This window comes from Podarcis melisellensis (genome assembly GCF_964234715.1).
Source record: "Podarcis melisellensis genome assembly, chromosome: 14".
Taxonomy (NCBI): Eukaryota; Metazoa; Chordata; class Lepidosauria; order Squamata; family Lacertidae; genus Podarcis; species Podarcis melisellensis.
The window spans coordinates 47,736,260-47,752,228 of NC_138546.1; the positions used below are offsets into that span (position 1 = coordinate 47,736,260).

General features: G+C 48.2%; 1 protein-coding gene across 1 annotated transcript in view; it reads right to left on the reverse strand.

Annotated features, from left to right (window-relative positions):
* MYO1E (myosin IE) overlaps positions 1 to 15,969 on the reverse strand; it is a 106,262-nt gene that overhangs the window by 3,845 nt on the left and 86,448 nt on the right. Inside the window, exons 20-26 of the mRNA XM_081887614.1 lie at positions 11,593 to 11,707; positions 10,628 to 10,797; positions 10,217 to 10,362; positions 6,646 to 6,792; positions 4,003 to 4,160; positions 3,792 to 3,887; positions 1,476 to 1,677 (exon numbers count right to left, since the gene is read on the reverse strand). Of these exons, the coding sequence (XP_081743740.1) occupies positions 1,476 to 1,677; positions 3,792 to 3,887; positions 4,003 to 4,160; positions 6,646 to 6,792; positions 10,217 to 10,362; positions 10,628 to 10,797; positions 11,593 to 11,707 (1,034 nt within the window). The remainder of the gene's footprint in view (positions 1 to 1,475; positions 1,678 to 3,791; positions 3,888 to 4,002; positions 4,161 to 6,645; positions 6,793 to 10,216; positions 10,363 to 10,627; positions 10,798 to 11,592; positions 11,708 to 15,969) is intronic.

Here is a 15,969-nt window from a genome sequence, read left to right on the forward strand (position 1 = left end):
ATCATCCCGATGCCGGGCGGTGGGGCAGGAACGCCTCCCCCAGCCGCCCGGCTTCGGGGCATCGTCCCGATGCCGGGCGGTGGGGCAGGAACGCCTCCCCCAGCCGCCCGGCTTCGGGGCATCGTCCCGATGCCGGGCGGTGGGGCAGGAACGCCTCCCCCAGCCGCCCGGCTTCGGGGCATCGTCCCGATGCCGGGCGGTGGGGCAGGAAAGCCTCCCCCAGCCGCCCGGCATCGGAACGATGTCCCGAAGCCGGGCGGCCGGGCGGGAAAGCCTCCCCCCCCCGCCCGGCTTCGGGGCATCGTCCCGATGCCGGGCGGTGGGGCAGGAACGCCTCCCCCAGCCGCCCGGCATCGGGGCATCGTCCCGATGCCGGGCGGTGGGGCAGGAACGCCTCCCCCAGCCGCCCGGCATCGGGGCATCGTCCCGATGCCGGGCGGTGGGGCAGGAACGCCTCCCCCCCCGCCCGGCTTCGGGGCATCATCCCGATGCCGGGCGGTGGGGCAGGAACGCCTCCCCCAGCCGCCCGGCATCGGGGCATCGTCCCGATGCCGGGCGGTGGGGCAGGAACGCCTCCCCCAGCCGCCCGGCATCGGGGCATCGTCCCTATGCCGGGCGGTGGGGCAGGAAAGCCTCCCCCAGCCGCCCGGCATCGGAACGATGTCCCGAAGCCGGGCGGCCGGGCGAGAAAGCCTTTGTCCCCCCTGCCTGCCTTCCCAGGGGCTTTTAAATCGCCCCGGACAGCGGAGAAGTCCTCCGCTGTCCCGGGCGATTTTAAAATGCCGCCCGCCAGAAGAGGTCGGGGGAAGGCTTTTTCCATAGGAACGCATTAATTGATTTTCAATGCATTCCTATGGAAAACCGTGCATCGCAAGACGAAAAACTCGCAAGACGAAGAGACTTGCGGAACGAATTAATTTCGTCTTGCGAGGCACCACTGTATAAAGAGATTCTAGCCCTGTGGATGTGTTATCTGTGTGTAAGGCACAGCCACCTACAGACCCAGGGCGGGGGCCTGCATTTTAGCTTTGCCCTTTTAAAAAAACACATGGTTTTCTAGTCATGGAGCCCCTACATGTGAAGAAGCACCTGTGTGCTGGCCTTCCTACATAGGCAACTAGACTCAACATACAGATGTTTTTTAAAAAAACCTCAAGGATACCCTACATAGGAGTAATGCATGTGTCAAGTTTCTGTTGCTGCCCAAACAGGTACAGAGAGCTGGGGAGCAGGCCTGACACATGTGCTTCTCTGGATCATGACCGGCCTCTATCAAGGGCCCACCTGTCAAAAGATGCCTCTATGAAGCACTCTACAGAACACAGAACTGGCAGGACACCAGATTCTCCACTGCAGTTCACAGAAACTGCCAGGCACAGAAGACCTACTTCATGAACCCAGGAACAACCCTTCAGCCAATCAGCTGCCTGACTTCAGACAAGCAAGCTATCCACTTAATTGGATGGTGCACTTACCCGGCTGCCCCTTGGTCTGGGACCTTGAGGAAGTCCAAGCTGTCTGGCTGCTGGGAAATTCGATCTGATCCACCCAAGACCTGAGGCAACGGGGGCTGCGCCATACTGGTGTACAGGCTTCTCTGGCTGCATCGCTGGCTTGCGAGGCCTTGAGGGTGGGGTGTGTGCTGTGGGATTTTTATCACCCCGTTCTGATGAAGACCTAGAAATAGTTCAAGACGTGAGTCTGGGGGAGCCCACACTCTCCATTCACAGGGAACCCCCTCAGAATACCTTTCTAAGTCTGGATAACTTCTGTCCCAGTTACAACAAAGAGTCTTGTGGCACAAGACTTGTGGATTATGGCATATCTACTGATGGTTCTTTGTTAGTCTTTAAGGTGCCACAGGACTCTTTGTTGCTTTTGCTTCAAGAGACTAGCACAAGGGCTACCCATTTGAAAATTCTCCCAGTTAAATTCTGCCACCCAAAGCAGGCCTTGCCCCTTTAGGCCAGCATAGAACCCTCTCACCCAACACCTTGCTTCCTGCGGTGGACAACCAGATGTTTTGGGGAAACCAACTCCTGCTGCTGCTCCTCCTTCCACTAACTGGTATTAAATGTCATGCTGCCGCCGCCTCTGAACATGGAAGCTTAACCAATATGGCCAATAACTGCTGACAGACCTCTTCCTCCATTACAATGCCTAATCCTCTTTTAAAGCCATGTCAGCCAGTGACCATCACAACCACATTTTGCAGCCGCAGCAGGCAGCTCCTTTCATTAACTATGTACGGTGCAAGCCTTTTGCATCTACTGCCAACTTCAGCAGATGGCCTTGAGTTCTAGAAATGTAAAAGAAAGGGAGAAAAAAATATCTCCAAGCACTGTTGTAGAATCCTCTATCATGTTCTCCTCCCCCAGCTGTCTTTCAAAGCAACAGCAGCTCAATCCCTAAATGTTTTAGCCCTTCTTCCCATGTAAGAAGAAAGTGGCTCCATGGCAGAGCACAGCCTTGGCATGCAGAAGCACCCAGGTTTAATCCCTGACGTGGCATCTCCAGGCACGAGGGGGAAAGGACTCTGGTCTGAAACCCTGGGAGCAGACGCTGCCAGTTAAGCGTCATCAAGGATGAGAAAGATAGATCAAGGATTCGACTCTTGATAAGGCAACTCACTGTATTCCAATCTCTGGCTGCATTTTTAAAATCGCTTTTCCAGCTCTACCTTCCTTTATCTTTGAAATTTTGCCTCTCTCAGCTTTCATGGCTAGTGTATAACACCCTCACCCAAACATTCATAGGCGACAGCAGTTGCTTTGAAAAAAACACCAGTGTGGCAAACTTTGGGACTTCATTTGTTAAATATATATATACCCTGCCTTTCCTTTAGAAGTAAGAACAGAAATAGCTTGAGGAAGCTGATCATAAAAGAAGAAGTCAATACTACACCTCATTATCATTGCTACATCTGAAAAACATACTGAAGAGGTATCAAACAGAGAAGATGAAAAAAGGCTGCAAATTGGTGGGGGTTTTTAAACATGAAAAAAAGCTGAGTAATTGGGAGACATACAAAAATGTGCAAAATTACGTGTGGCAAGGAAAAAGTGGCTGGTCTCCCTCTTTCCTAACACTAGAATCCAAGAGGGTTATCCAGTCAAGCTGAATGTTGGGAGATTCAGGACATACAAAAGAAAGTCCTTATTCATATGGCACATAGTGAAACCATGGATACAGCACATTGTTAAATGATGGAATTTGCTACTACAAGATGCAGCTGATTAGGCAAATGCATGAAAGGCAAGGCAAGGCTATCAATGGCTGCTAGCCACAGTGGCTATATTCTGCCTCTACTGTCATGAGGCGATATGCACGAAGCTGCTCTGGCGAGCCAGCACCAGCGCAGCACACGGAAATGCCGTTTTCCTTCCCGCTATAAAGCGGTCCCTATTTATCTACTTGCACTTAGGGGTGCTTTCGAACTGCTAGGTGGGCAGGAGCTGGGACCGAACGACGGGAGCTCACCCCGCCGCGGGGATTTGAACCGTCGACCATACGATCGGCAAGTCCTAGGCACTGAGGTTTTACCCACAGTGCCACCCGCGTCCCAGCGCTAAACCTTAAAGCCATGTAAATTTGATGGGCCCAAACAGCTGCCATGAAAAGGGAAGCTCTTCCTAAAATGGGAATCTCTCCAGAAGAGGGCAAAAGACAACCATCAAAGGTGCCCTCCCCACCTTCACCCCAGTCAAGGAATTCGGAAGTCTTCCATGATTAGCCATGTGTGTTCCCTTAACCAGAGCATCATTTGCCAACATCTGCTCCAAAATACAAACCAGGGGGAGGCGGTGCGGCCCTCATGGGGTAGTGCTGGCCCTGTGTGGTCCTGTTGGAACAGCTCCTGCCTTGGGTTACATTCCTTCTGGTGGGGCCTGCAAGGCAAGTTGCAACACCTGTTCAGGCAGCTGCGCAGCAGGGGCCAGGTGGCCATGGTTGCTGGCCCTCCTCCCCCTCCCTGCTTGCGACCTCAGGGGACTTCATACGTACGGGAGTTCTTTGGGAGTCCAGGCCCGATGCTGACCTGCAGCACTTTATTACTTGGCTTGAGAATGGCCACGTCTCCCTGGCCTTGGCTGAACTGCACCTGGCGGGACCCACCAGCCTTCCAGGGCCCCCAGTTCTCCTTTTTTAGCTTCACTTCAAGCCTGAAACAAAGTGGGCAGGAAAACTCAGTTAGCTGCATGAGAAGAATACCACCACGTTGCATGAGAAGGATACCACCCACATGCCCGAGAGCAGCCAGTGATTGCAGCCCATCAGCTTCAGCATCACAGCTTCAGTTGTAGTCCAAAATATTTGGAGGGCATCAGGTTGAGGAAAGCGGCTCTAGGGTCTGACACCACCGTCGTATAATTTGGGGGCACGGAAAACGAATTCCCACTCGACCCCAAAAGGTGGGGTCTGTTTCCTAAAGTTTGGTCTCATCTCTGAGGAGCAGAGTTGTTGACATTCTGAAAAATTTCTGCTGCTGTGAAATTTAAAGTCAGGCTCCACTGAAATGAATGCCCACCGCACAAGAATATGCCTCTCCCATCAGGGCTGCTGTCATGTGGTTGCTGGACGGCAGACTTGCCCACCCTTGCATTATGCGTTTAATGACATGCACAAAAAGCTGATACACAGAGAGTGAGCCCTGAGCTACAAAAAAGCTATTTGTAGCCCCCTGCCTCAGCCAGGAAATGACACCAGCAAAATGCACTCACTATCCTTTTTTCTTGCTTTTTTTTTTGAGACTCCTACACAAGCTGGGAAATGACTTGCCTAAAAAAACAAACATTCTGGGATGGTGGGCTTTGCGTCAGAATTTATTTTTCCTCCTTACGGAGCATTTATTTCTCCCTCTTCCTTCTTACAGAGCAGAGCGAGTTCCCCCTCCTCCTCATCACCACAAAGGAAAATAAATGGGGTCACCATTCTCTTGCAAGCCCAGCTGTGGAAAAAGGTATCCCTTCTCATGCTTCTGGAAAAGGCCTGGGGCTGGACTGGGATGAAACTGGGGGGCGGGGGAGGGGGGATTCCTGCAACCAGAAGGACCTGGCTGTGGTCTCTCCTCCCCCCACAGTAGCCTGGAGGGAAGGGGCCTACCTTGGAAAAACGAGCCCTGGAAAGAGACACCTACCCCCAAGGGCACTGCCCAAGTGAGAAACGGGTTGGCCCTCCTTCTTCCAGGCCCAAGCAGGGTCTCACCCTCATTCAGAAACCAGAATCCTCAACTGAAAGCCATACTCTGGTGCTTCCTACTAAATGGAAGTGAGCTCACTACACCCCGCCTCCCTCAACAGACTGCTCAGCCTGGTGAAAGGGCTGGGCTGTATGACTGGGCCCAAAGGCCAGCTGGGGAGGTCATTCCAGGCATGCCATAAGGAAAATGCTGACACCCTCCTCACACTCATGTTCATCTTTACTGCAGGGTTGGTCTCTTTCTCGGGATGCGGGTGGCGCTGTGGGTTAAACCACAGAGCCTAGGACTTGCCAATCAGAAGGTCGGCAGTTCGAATCCCCGCGATGGGGTGAGCTCCCGTTGCTCGGTCCCTGCTCCTGCCAACCTAGCAGTTCGAAAGCATGTCAGAGTGCAAGTAGATAAATAGGTACCGCTCCGGTGGGAAGGTTAACAGCGTTTCCGTGCGCTGCTCTGGTTTCCCAGAAGCGGCTTAGTCATGCTGGTCACATGACCCGGAAGCTGTATGCTGGCTCCCTCGGCCAGTAAAGCGAGATGAGTGCCGCAACCCCAGAGTCAGTCACGACTGGATCTAATGGTCAGGCGTCCCGTTTCCGTTTACCTTTACTGGTCTCTTTCACAAGGAACAAAGTACTGGGCCCTAACACTGATCTGAACCCTGATGTGTGCTTCCTCTGCAAGAGGCCTGGTGGCAACATAGAATGGGCCTTTTCTGTGGTGGCTCCCTGCTTGTGGCATGCTCTCTCCAAGTAGGCTTGCCTGGTGCCAGATGAAAACATTCCTCTTCTCCCAGACCTTTGGCTAATTAAACAATCTATGGCCTTTTAAACTGGGAGGGGGAGTGCTTTTGTTTGTTACTACAGTATGTATAAGGGATGTGGGTGGTGCTGTGGTCTAAACCACAGCTTGCCGACTGGAAGGTCGGCGGTTTGAATCCCCACAACAGGGTGAGCTTCCGTTGCTCGGTCCCAGCTCTTGCCAACCTAGCAGTTCGAAAGCACGTCAAAGTGCAAGTAGATAAATAGGTACCGTTCCAGCGGGAAGGTAAACTGTGTTTCCGTGCGCTGCTCTGGTTTTGCCAGAAGCGGCTTAGTCGTGCTGGCCACATGACCCGGAAAAACTGTCTGCGGACAAACGACGGCTCCCTCGGCCAGTAAAGCGAAATGAGCGCTGCAACCCCAGAGCCGTTCACAACTGGACTTAACTGTCAGGGGTCCTTTACCTTTTTACAGTATGTATATTTGTATTTTTATATTGTAAACCACCCTGTGATCCTCAGATGAAAGGTGGTATATAAATTTAATAAATAAATAAGAATAACAATCATGTGCTCTGTGATTATCACGAGTTGTCTCAGGGCCATAACTTCCAACTGCCTTTGCTGATGCCCCTAAAGGCACAGCTGTGGCTACTTGTGTGATTCAGCCTGACATGTTAAGCCTGTCACTCACGTATTGCTAAACTTGAGAGGTAGCCTCCTTTGTGTCTTCTCCTCGTAGCGCTTTGACAAAAGGCTGAGAAACTCCGTCTTGAAGACTGACTCAAGGAGACTGTCATATTCTTGCTCATGAATGACGAAGAGGTCATCCTGCATCATGCTGCAGAAATAAAAGCCAGGGTCACAAGAAATTCAAAACTAGCCTCTCCTCTAACCCCCTTTCGGACAGAAATGAGCTGACAGTGTCCTCTGCTGGAGAAGTAGAAGCAGCTCACTCTCCTAGAGGAAAAGAGGTTGCCTGCTCTGTATCTTGGTTGAATGAGAGAAGCATACAAGCTGTTCTGAAGGTGAATGAATGAATTACATTCCGCCTGCTGTTCAGCTCATTCTATCAGACACAGGCGCCTGATCAATCTAAATGGGAATTAGCAGTCAGCCAGAAGGATATGAATATATTTGTATATCAAGAACAGGAAGTAGTGGTTTCCGGCCACGCCTACGAGTCAGTGGCGGTTGTTCTTCATAGCCCTCTGGGGGATGCGAAGAAATTCAGACAAGGGACAGAGGAGATGAGGCCGAAATCCTCTCGATGTTCCTCAGTGGGGCCTGGGGAGTTCACTGCATCCTGCAATGTCGCGCCATCCCATGTCTGCCAACCATAGATGTCAACTTACAGATTTGAAAATAAGGGACCAGCAGCCAAAATAAGGGACCTGCAGCCTCACCTGTTCCAGGCACTCCACTCTTCCTGTCCTCCTGCAGTCTGGTCAAACTCATGCTGGTAGCTTTGAGAACACTATCCAACCAACTTTGTAACCAGAGGTTCAACTGAATAGAATCTGAATCACATGCACCACAAGGCCTATGCAGCCTCAACTTAAAATAGCTCCCCTGCCTGGCTTTGCACTGCAAAGTTTGCAGCAGCGTGTGCAACAAAATGGCGTCCAGCATTCAAAAACCCCCTCAGCTTGCATTAACTAGCCACACACAAGGCATGCAAGCTCCACCCCCCCAGTCATTCTTAGACTTCTTATTGGGTGAGCAACACAGCCAAGCAACACAGTTGGAGCCCTGGCCGGCAGGGAGGGAGGGAGAGGAGCTGCTTCCTTTGAAATTTAAGGGACATCATTTAAGGGACATCCATCAATAAGGGACAGCAGTGGGACATGACACTGGAATAAGGGACTGTCCCTTCAAATAAGGGACACTTGACAGCTATGCTGCCAACTTGAAAGGCAAAAGGGGAGCGATCTGGGCGTGTGCCCCTGCCATGGATGGGCCTCCGTTACTGGCATGATTTGTGGAAGGTTTCTCCTCAATCTGGGTAATTGGCATCAATCAAGAGGGGCTCTTGAAGCATCATATGCTAATGGGCTGCAATCAATTAGCTGCCAAAAAACCAGGACTGGTTTTCTGAAGGTATTTGAATGATTTTCTGAAGTTTGAGAATCCTTACAAAGCCTGAAAGCAAAGGGGGAGGACAAGGAGCTTTGTGCTTTCTTATGGTTTTTTGTAATGGTCTTTCTTTCTCTTGTCCTCCCCTACAATAAGGAGACATATGTACTGTCGTACCTTGGTTTTTGAACAGCTTAGTTCTCAAATGTTTTGGCTCCCGAATGCCGCAAACCCAGAAGTGACTGTTCTGGTTTGTGAACTATTTTTGGAAGCCGAAAGTCCAGTGAGGCTTCTGTGTCTTCTGATTGGCTGCAGGAGCTTCCTGCAGCCAATCAGAAGTCATGCTTTGGTTTCCGAATGTTTTGGAAGTCAAACGGACTTCCAGAACGGATTCTGTCCAACTTACAAGGTACGACTGTAGTTGCTACTTTGTTTAATACTCCGAAAAGGGGGGGGGCTTTTGATTTATGCTCTACAAGGAATTTAACAAGGTTTTGCTATGTGCCCCCTTGACCGAGGCTGAATGGATTTTATTTATGAGTACCACTGGATGGGTGTGTTGTTGGAGGAATGGCCCACAGCTGGAGAGTTCTTGAAGTGAGGATGAATCTTAGGAAAGATTTTGCTGTGTATCCTATGCTGAGAAAGAACTCCAGAGGGGAACTTAATGGTGGATATCTGGAAAGTTCACTCTGTGAGATTTTTTATTGCTGTGTATCCTATGCTGAGAAAGAACTCCAGAGGGGAACTTAATGGTGGATATCTGGAAAGTTCACTCTGTGAGATTTTTTTATTGCTGTGTATCCTATGCTGAGAAAGAACTCCAGAGGGGAACTTAATGGTGGATATCTGGAAAGTTCACTCTGTGAGATTTTTTTATGGCTGTGGTTCGCAAGTCAGCTTGATAACAGTGAGATGGAAACATTGCAAAGAACTGAACAACGAGAAAAAGAACTGAACTCTTCCAACACTCCAGGTCAGGAACAAAAATGTACATAAAGAGCTACACACGTGAAATGGATTATATATTTACAAGATGAAGAATGGTTTAATGGCAAGTGAAGGGTGTCAACTGGATATAAATAAGAAATGAAGCAGCTTTGGGGGGAAATCTTGGACATATGATTGCAACAAGAGCAGGAAACCTGATTGTAAGAAACTGTATTAAATTAAAGTAATTTGGTTTGATTTGTAATAATTTGGGGAATATTTTTTTTAAATGACGTAGTACTGTGATAGTTACAGGATCAGTGTTAGAACAGTGGAATTTTTGAAATGGGGAGCAGCATGTGTGCTGTCTCTGCCAACTTCCATCAGCCCCAGCCAGTCAGGGGAGGGGAGGCTGTGGGAGGCCCTTCAAATGCTGTTGGGCTCCCAGCACCCAGCAGTCAACATGGCCAGTGGTCAGAGAGGATGGGAGCTGTAATCTGGCAAGATCTGGAGAGACTGAGGTTCCCCAACGGTGACTGAGGGTTTGTTTCTTGACTAGATTCTGGACAACAATGTTGGATGAGGGAGACTTGGGTCTGATCCTGCAAGGCACTTCTCAAATTGTTGAGCAAGAGCCGGCACTCAAGATCACTTAATGCAGATTAGTTATTAGATGATGGTCAAGATATCTCTCTCTCTCTCTCTCTCTCTCTCTCTCTCTCTCTCTCTCTCTCTCTCTCTCTCTCTCTCTCTCTCTCTCTAGTTCAGCATCCCGTTTCCCACAATAGACAACCAGGGAAGCCCACAAGCTGGGCAGGAAGGTAAACTGCCATGTCTAGAATTTAGTATTCAATGGTATGCTCCTGAGCTATTATCACTAATATCAGTAGGAAGGACCTCCTTGCTAAATCAGACCAGATCCAGTCCCAGGATCCAGCTTCCTTCCATACTGGCCAAGCAGATACCTCCAGGAAATGGGCAAATTTAACACATGTCATGAAGCAGAACAGGAGGAACCTGTGGTCCGCCTCCAGGCATTGCTGGACTGCACTACCCATCACCCCTGACCATTGGCCATGCTGGCTGGGGCTGATAGGAGCTGGAAGGCAGCAACAGCTGGGGGGCTCCACAGGTCCTGCTCTGGGACTTTAAAGCTTGTGACTGCCCACTGACCCTGCCTCCCACCCAACTTAGCTCCCCTCCTCTCTCCCTTTCCCCACTGGCCTATTCCTGTGAAAAAAAGAGGAGGTGGGACTGACCTTAGCGAAACTGAGAGAATCCTTTCCACCTCGATCCGTCGCTTGAGCACCTCTTTCACCAGGCCTTTCTCTGGGCCTTGCTTCACCTTTTCACGCCCAACCAGGTACACACACTTTGGGGAGAGGATGAGGTCTCGCTTGATGCCCTGGAAATAAGAGCAGACCTGTGTTTACGCCCCTAAGATTTAAGCAGAATTTTTAAAAATGAGGAATAAGGATTGATTTAGCTTTAGGCTCCAAGTTCCATCATCTGGAAAGAAATAAGGAGACACCTGGGTGTGATGGAACTTGCTTCCAGCAGGCAGCCCACTATATTCTGATGCCCACAGGGAAAAATGTAAGATGGCGCAGAGACCCGGCCAGCCCAGGCAGAATTCACTGTGTAGTTCTTTTGCCCCGACCCATTCCTACCTTAAACCTCCTGTCGTATTTGGTGACAGTGTCAGCAAAATCGATCTTTTCCCGCTTTCCCACAAATTGCCGCAGCTCTGGGCGGTCCTCCATGCCTATGTAGTCACCCACGAAGTTCCTATTGATGCTGTTTTTCCTTCTCTCCTTCTTGTTCAGCAGCAGGTCAGAGGCTTTAAAACGGGGAGAGAGGAAGAAGTGTTACTTTGCAGCCCCAATTATAAAGATAAGTTTCACAGTTCTGAGAAGCAGAGAGATACCATTCCATTTACATTTTTCTGGGGGAGGGGAGGGAAGTGCATAACATAAAATTACAGTGATTACTGATTTTTTACTGGTTGCCCTCAGAGAACCTCATGCTTATTATGGGAAATAAGCTATGTCCTACAGGTTATGATTGTGGAAACAGAGCTGTAAAAGGCACAATACCCCTGTTTTTCACAATGCCAACCTTAAACCAATGCACAGGCTGCCACCCTGCACCTACTTAACCCGGGAGTAGGCCCCATTAAACACAAAGAACCTTACATCTTAAGTAGACACGTATACCATTATTCTGGAAAGTTAACAATGCAGTGAATTCCTACTCAGCACCTGGATATCAGTTCCTGCACAGCAGCAGACATGCCTAAGCCACTTTGCAGAGTTTTCACAATCTGCATTTGCCATTTGGTGAGGCAATTCTGACATACACACACACACACACACACACACACACACACACACACACACACTGTAGTACTACTTGCAGAAAATAACTCCTAGGAAGCAGGAAGCAAGGAATGTGCACAAAATGGGAGGCAGAAACAGAATCACTTCAGGACTCCAGGAATTCCTACTGCCTAGTGTCCAAACAACTCACTTGTCAATCATAGCGCTGACTTCACCCACTAGCTAAAAATACTGATAGGCAGGAGCAGCCAGGGGCAAAGTCCCGAGTTACTGCATTATTAGCAGCTGAGACATACCTTCTTCTCTCATCTGTACATATTTCTTCCTGGCCACGTATTTCCGCCACGCCTTCTGGATGGCCCGTGCATAGCCATCGTACTTCCGCTCCCGCATCTCTTCCAGCAAAAACAGCTGCAATAAAAAGAAAACCCATCAGCTCAGCAAGTGAGAGAGGAGAGGGAAGGATGAGAAGCGGAAGTCAAGCAGGCACACCGCGTTGGGCAACAAACTGCTTACTTACCGTATTTTTCACCCCATAGGACGCACCTAGTTTTTTGGGGGGGAAATAGTGGGGAAAAAATTATTTTCCCCCCCAGGTGCGGGGCTGGGGCGGGGGAAGCCCGAGCTTCCCCTGACCCCAGCCCCCAGAACAGGCTGCTCTCCGCTAGCCGTGGGAGAGCTGTGCGCACCTGAAGCCTGGAGAGCGAGAGGGGTCAGTGCGCACCGACCCCTCTCGCTCTCCAGGCTTCAGCGAAAGCCTGCATTCGCCCCATAGGACGCACACACATTTCCCCTTCATTTCTGGAGGGGGGAAAGTGCATCCTATAGGGCGAAAAATACGGTACTTTGCCAAACCTTTGTAAGGCATTCCAAGTATAGGCCATCATAAAACATCCATATGTAAAATTTTAAAATATATACAAATAAACAGCATGTAAAATATATATTGACAAGGATTTTCATTGGGATTCCTTCCCGCTAGAGACATTCATCACTCTAAGAGATACTATTGACAAAAACTCAGCCTCCCTTGCAGTTCCTTCCAGGTTAATGTCAGACAGATAGAATCTCATATATTTATTGTGTCGTGATGTTAAGACTACCAAAAAACGGGGATAGCGTGAGTTTGCATAGCTGGTTGTATAATGGACAGTAGAAAAGAATATGTTCTACAGTATCTGACACATTCAAAGAACAACTGCAATGTTTATCATTTGTGGGGAAGTTTAAATATCTGCCATTGACAAAAGCTGAGGGGAAAACGTTCAGCCGGGTTAACATAAAGGCCCTGTGTTGGACTAGAATTATTAATTTTCAGATATAAGTGACCCTGTTATCTGTATTTAAACCATAGAACCTAGGGGAGCAAATTTTATTTACAGCTGACTCAATGTTTTGTTTTTCAATGTCCCTTAATCTGGTTTGAATATTGTGATAAATATATTGCTCACTTGAATTTTACAAGAGTTCCAATATCCAGTTTCAATACAGTGGAACCTTGGTTCTCAAACTCAATCCATTCTGAGAGTCCGTTCGACTCCCGAAACTGTTTGGAAACCAAGGTGCAGCTTCTGATTGGCTGCAAGAGCTTCCGGGGCTCAAGCGGAAGCCACATAGGATGTTCGGCTTCCGAAAAACGTTCACAAACCGGAACACTTACTTCTGGGTTTCCAGCGTTCGGGAGCCAAGCCATTCGGAAAACCAAGGTACCATTGTACCAATAGATCTGATTTTGCTATGTAAGAGTTGTAACCAACTGGATTCATAAGAGTCCTTAAGTAAGTCAGAAAGTAGACTCAAAGGTTGGCAATGAATATGGCCAACGCAACAAGTATTTTACAGTGCTGGACCATGCCCAATATTCCATCGTGTGTATACCTAGTTCTGCACACATCATCTCATACTTGATTGAACTTGGGAGCCCCAGGATACGTCTCAAGAAACTTGAGTGTATCTTATCTAAATCACTATTATATGCTTGTATCCATATTGGGATCCCAAAAAGCAGCTGGGATGACATTTTAGCTTGATAAATCTGAATAGCAACTGATATAAATTGGTTACCTTTCTCAAAAGAAAATCGAGCTACTGCTGAGGAGGTACACTTTGCCTGTTTTATAGCACTTGTGTGGTGGTTTGACCAACCATCTGGAATAAAATTCTGAGATATCTGTGCATCTTTACTAGCTGGATTCCTTGTCCTCTTATTTTCCATTTCTCTAATTTTCCCAGAATTGTTCTCTTCTCATATTTTATTGAAAATTTATTGGTTTCACAATAGAAAATCAGGGAGAGTAAAAGACATTCCAGACCTACCCTCGTCAGTGATAAGAAGGCTGCATCATCCACATACAGTAGCAGTGCAACTGGGTTTTGATTTATTCGGGGGGGGGGCATGTGATTCTATTTTTTTAAAGTGCTCTGGGAGATCTGATAAAAAATAAATTAAAAAGAAAAGGGGCAAGAATACACCCGTGTTTTACACCTTTCATATTAGGGATGTTGGAAGAGAGGGGACCTTTGGCATTGAGTTTGATTTGGCAGATGCTAAAAGCATATAAATTCTGTATTAGGATCAGCAAGCGTTAATCAACTCCTAACTCTACAAGCTTCCTCCACAATATCACACAATCAACTGAATCAAAGGCACCACGAAAATCTATGAAAGCTGCATAAATTTTGGAATGATTTTGAAGTCTGTATTTTTCAACCAAATGTGTGAGACAATGGTCTAAACAAAATTTTTTTTTCCTTCCAGTAGCACCTTAAAGACCAACTAAGTCAGTTCTTGGTATGAGCTTTCGTGTGCATGCACACTTCTTCTGTGCGCGTCCCAATTCTAAAGTCCACTATCAGGTTTACAGTGTCACAAGAGACACTATAATCAGTGACACTACATTGGAGGGGAAGTATGTAAATTCCCCATTTCTATCCCCATCTATTGAGCCATTTACAATTAGTAAATTAAAATTATTACACAGCTTGAGCAAGCATATACCTTCCCTGTTTATAACCTTGTCTCTAGAGAATCATTTTCACTGAATGTGCAATATCATCCATATTCCAATTTAAAGCGCTGCTTAATTGTTCATTGTCAATTCCCACCCTAGCATTAAAATCACCCGCTATTGTTAATGAGGCATTTGGGTATTGCAAACGCCTCATTAACAAATTGCATACTGAAGTTGACTTTCAGTGGGTGCCACCCACTTGGATCAACAGACAGAACCTCCAAAAATATGTGGAGTGTGCCACAAATATGCCACTGGCACAAACAGGTCAGTGTGAGTCAGTTTTCCCTGCTTTAAAGGTAGAAATTCCAGCACTGCAAGAAAAGCCCAGGTGTGGGAAATGTGAAATGATTCAGGAAGTCCCGCAGACAGACAATGCAGAGATTCACCTTCCTCCAAGACATGTATGTCTCCAATCAACCAGCAGCGGATGAAAGGAGGATATTTTGGGAAACAAGGAGAAGTTCATCTTAAAGTCAAAAGGGGATCTGGTCTATCTCACACATTTCACATCTGCTTTCAGGCAGATGACGGGAGAGAGACAGCAGCGCATGATGGCTGCCGACAAGGGATTTAGCAGCATCTGCTTGACGTTCTGATTGCTGGAGTCTTGGCAGAGTTCCTGCACACAGTGCAGGAAAGCTCACAGAGAGGAAAGCAATGCAGAGATACAATGCAGACATCTTTCAGGGTGCCCTGGACAGGGCCGGATCCTGCAACCCTTCATAGACGCACTCCTAACCTTGCACACTCCTCAGCTCCCTGGGCTGTTGCCAAGAGCCTCTGGCTTCCAAGGTGTGCAGCACGATCCTCCAGTCTGGCCAGATTTTTTGCTGGGGTGGGAGCGATTTATGAAACTGGTTCATGCCAAGTCAGACTTCTGGCCCATCTATCCTGCTCTGGTGAGCAGGCAGCTCTCCAGAGCCTCAGGCAGAGAAGAGGACTTTCTCATCACCCGCAACCTGACTCTCTTGAAGTGGAGGTTCCTGAGGTTGAAAACCAACCTGCACACAGAGCAGGTGCAGTGGGACTTTTAAAGTGACAGCCTCCCTAGTCCTGAATACCCCTGTCTAGTTGCAATATTCCACCAGGGTTCAATCCTGCCACTCTAGGACTGCAGTAGCTCAGTAGAGCAGGAAGGGGCAACCCCAGCATCCACATGCATAGATAATTTTATTTGTATGCTGCCTTTCCATAGTTCAAGCCATTCTCAAGGTGGTTTACTTAACAACATGAAAAAATACATAACTACAAGGTTAAAAAGGTAGTCATAAACAATAAATAAAACATTTAAAAATGTACAACCAAACTGAACCATTTCCACATAAATCACAAGGAGATCTATAATAAATATACAAAAAGCCAACAACAGCAACCGCCCCCCAAAAACCCTCTGTTCAGCAGCCTCAGCTTTTGTAGCTGGAGTCAGTCAGGCCCAAGCCAGGTGGGAAAAGGCCTGCAAGGTAAGGAAGCAGATCTTCCAGGATTGACATCCCCGAGTCTGTGACTATCCATTCTTTCTGCTTACATGACAACATAGCCGACAAAGCAAAGGATGGTGGCCACAACTCCACCAAGTTCTTCTGGTGTCTGAAGTGGGATGGTGCCCATTGCCTTCCCACTAATTATAGCATGTGGCATAATCCACTGGGATATTTTCCT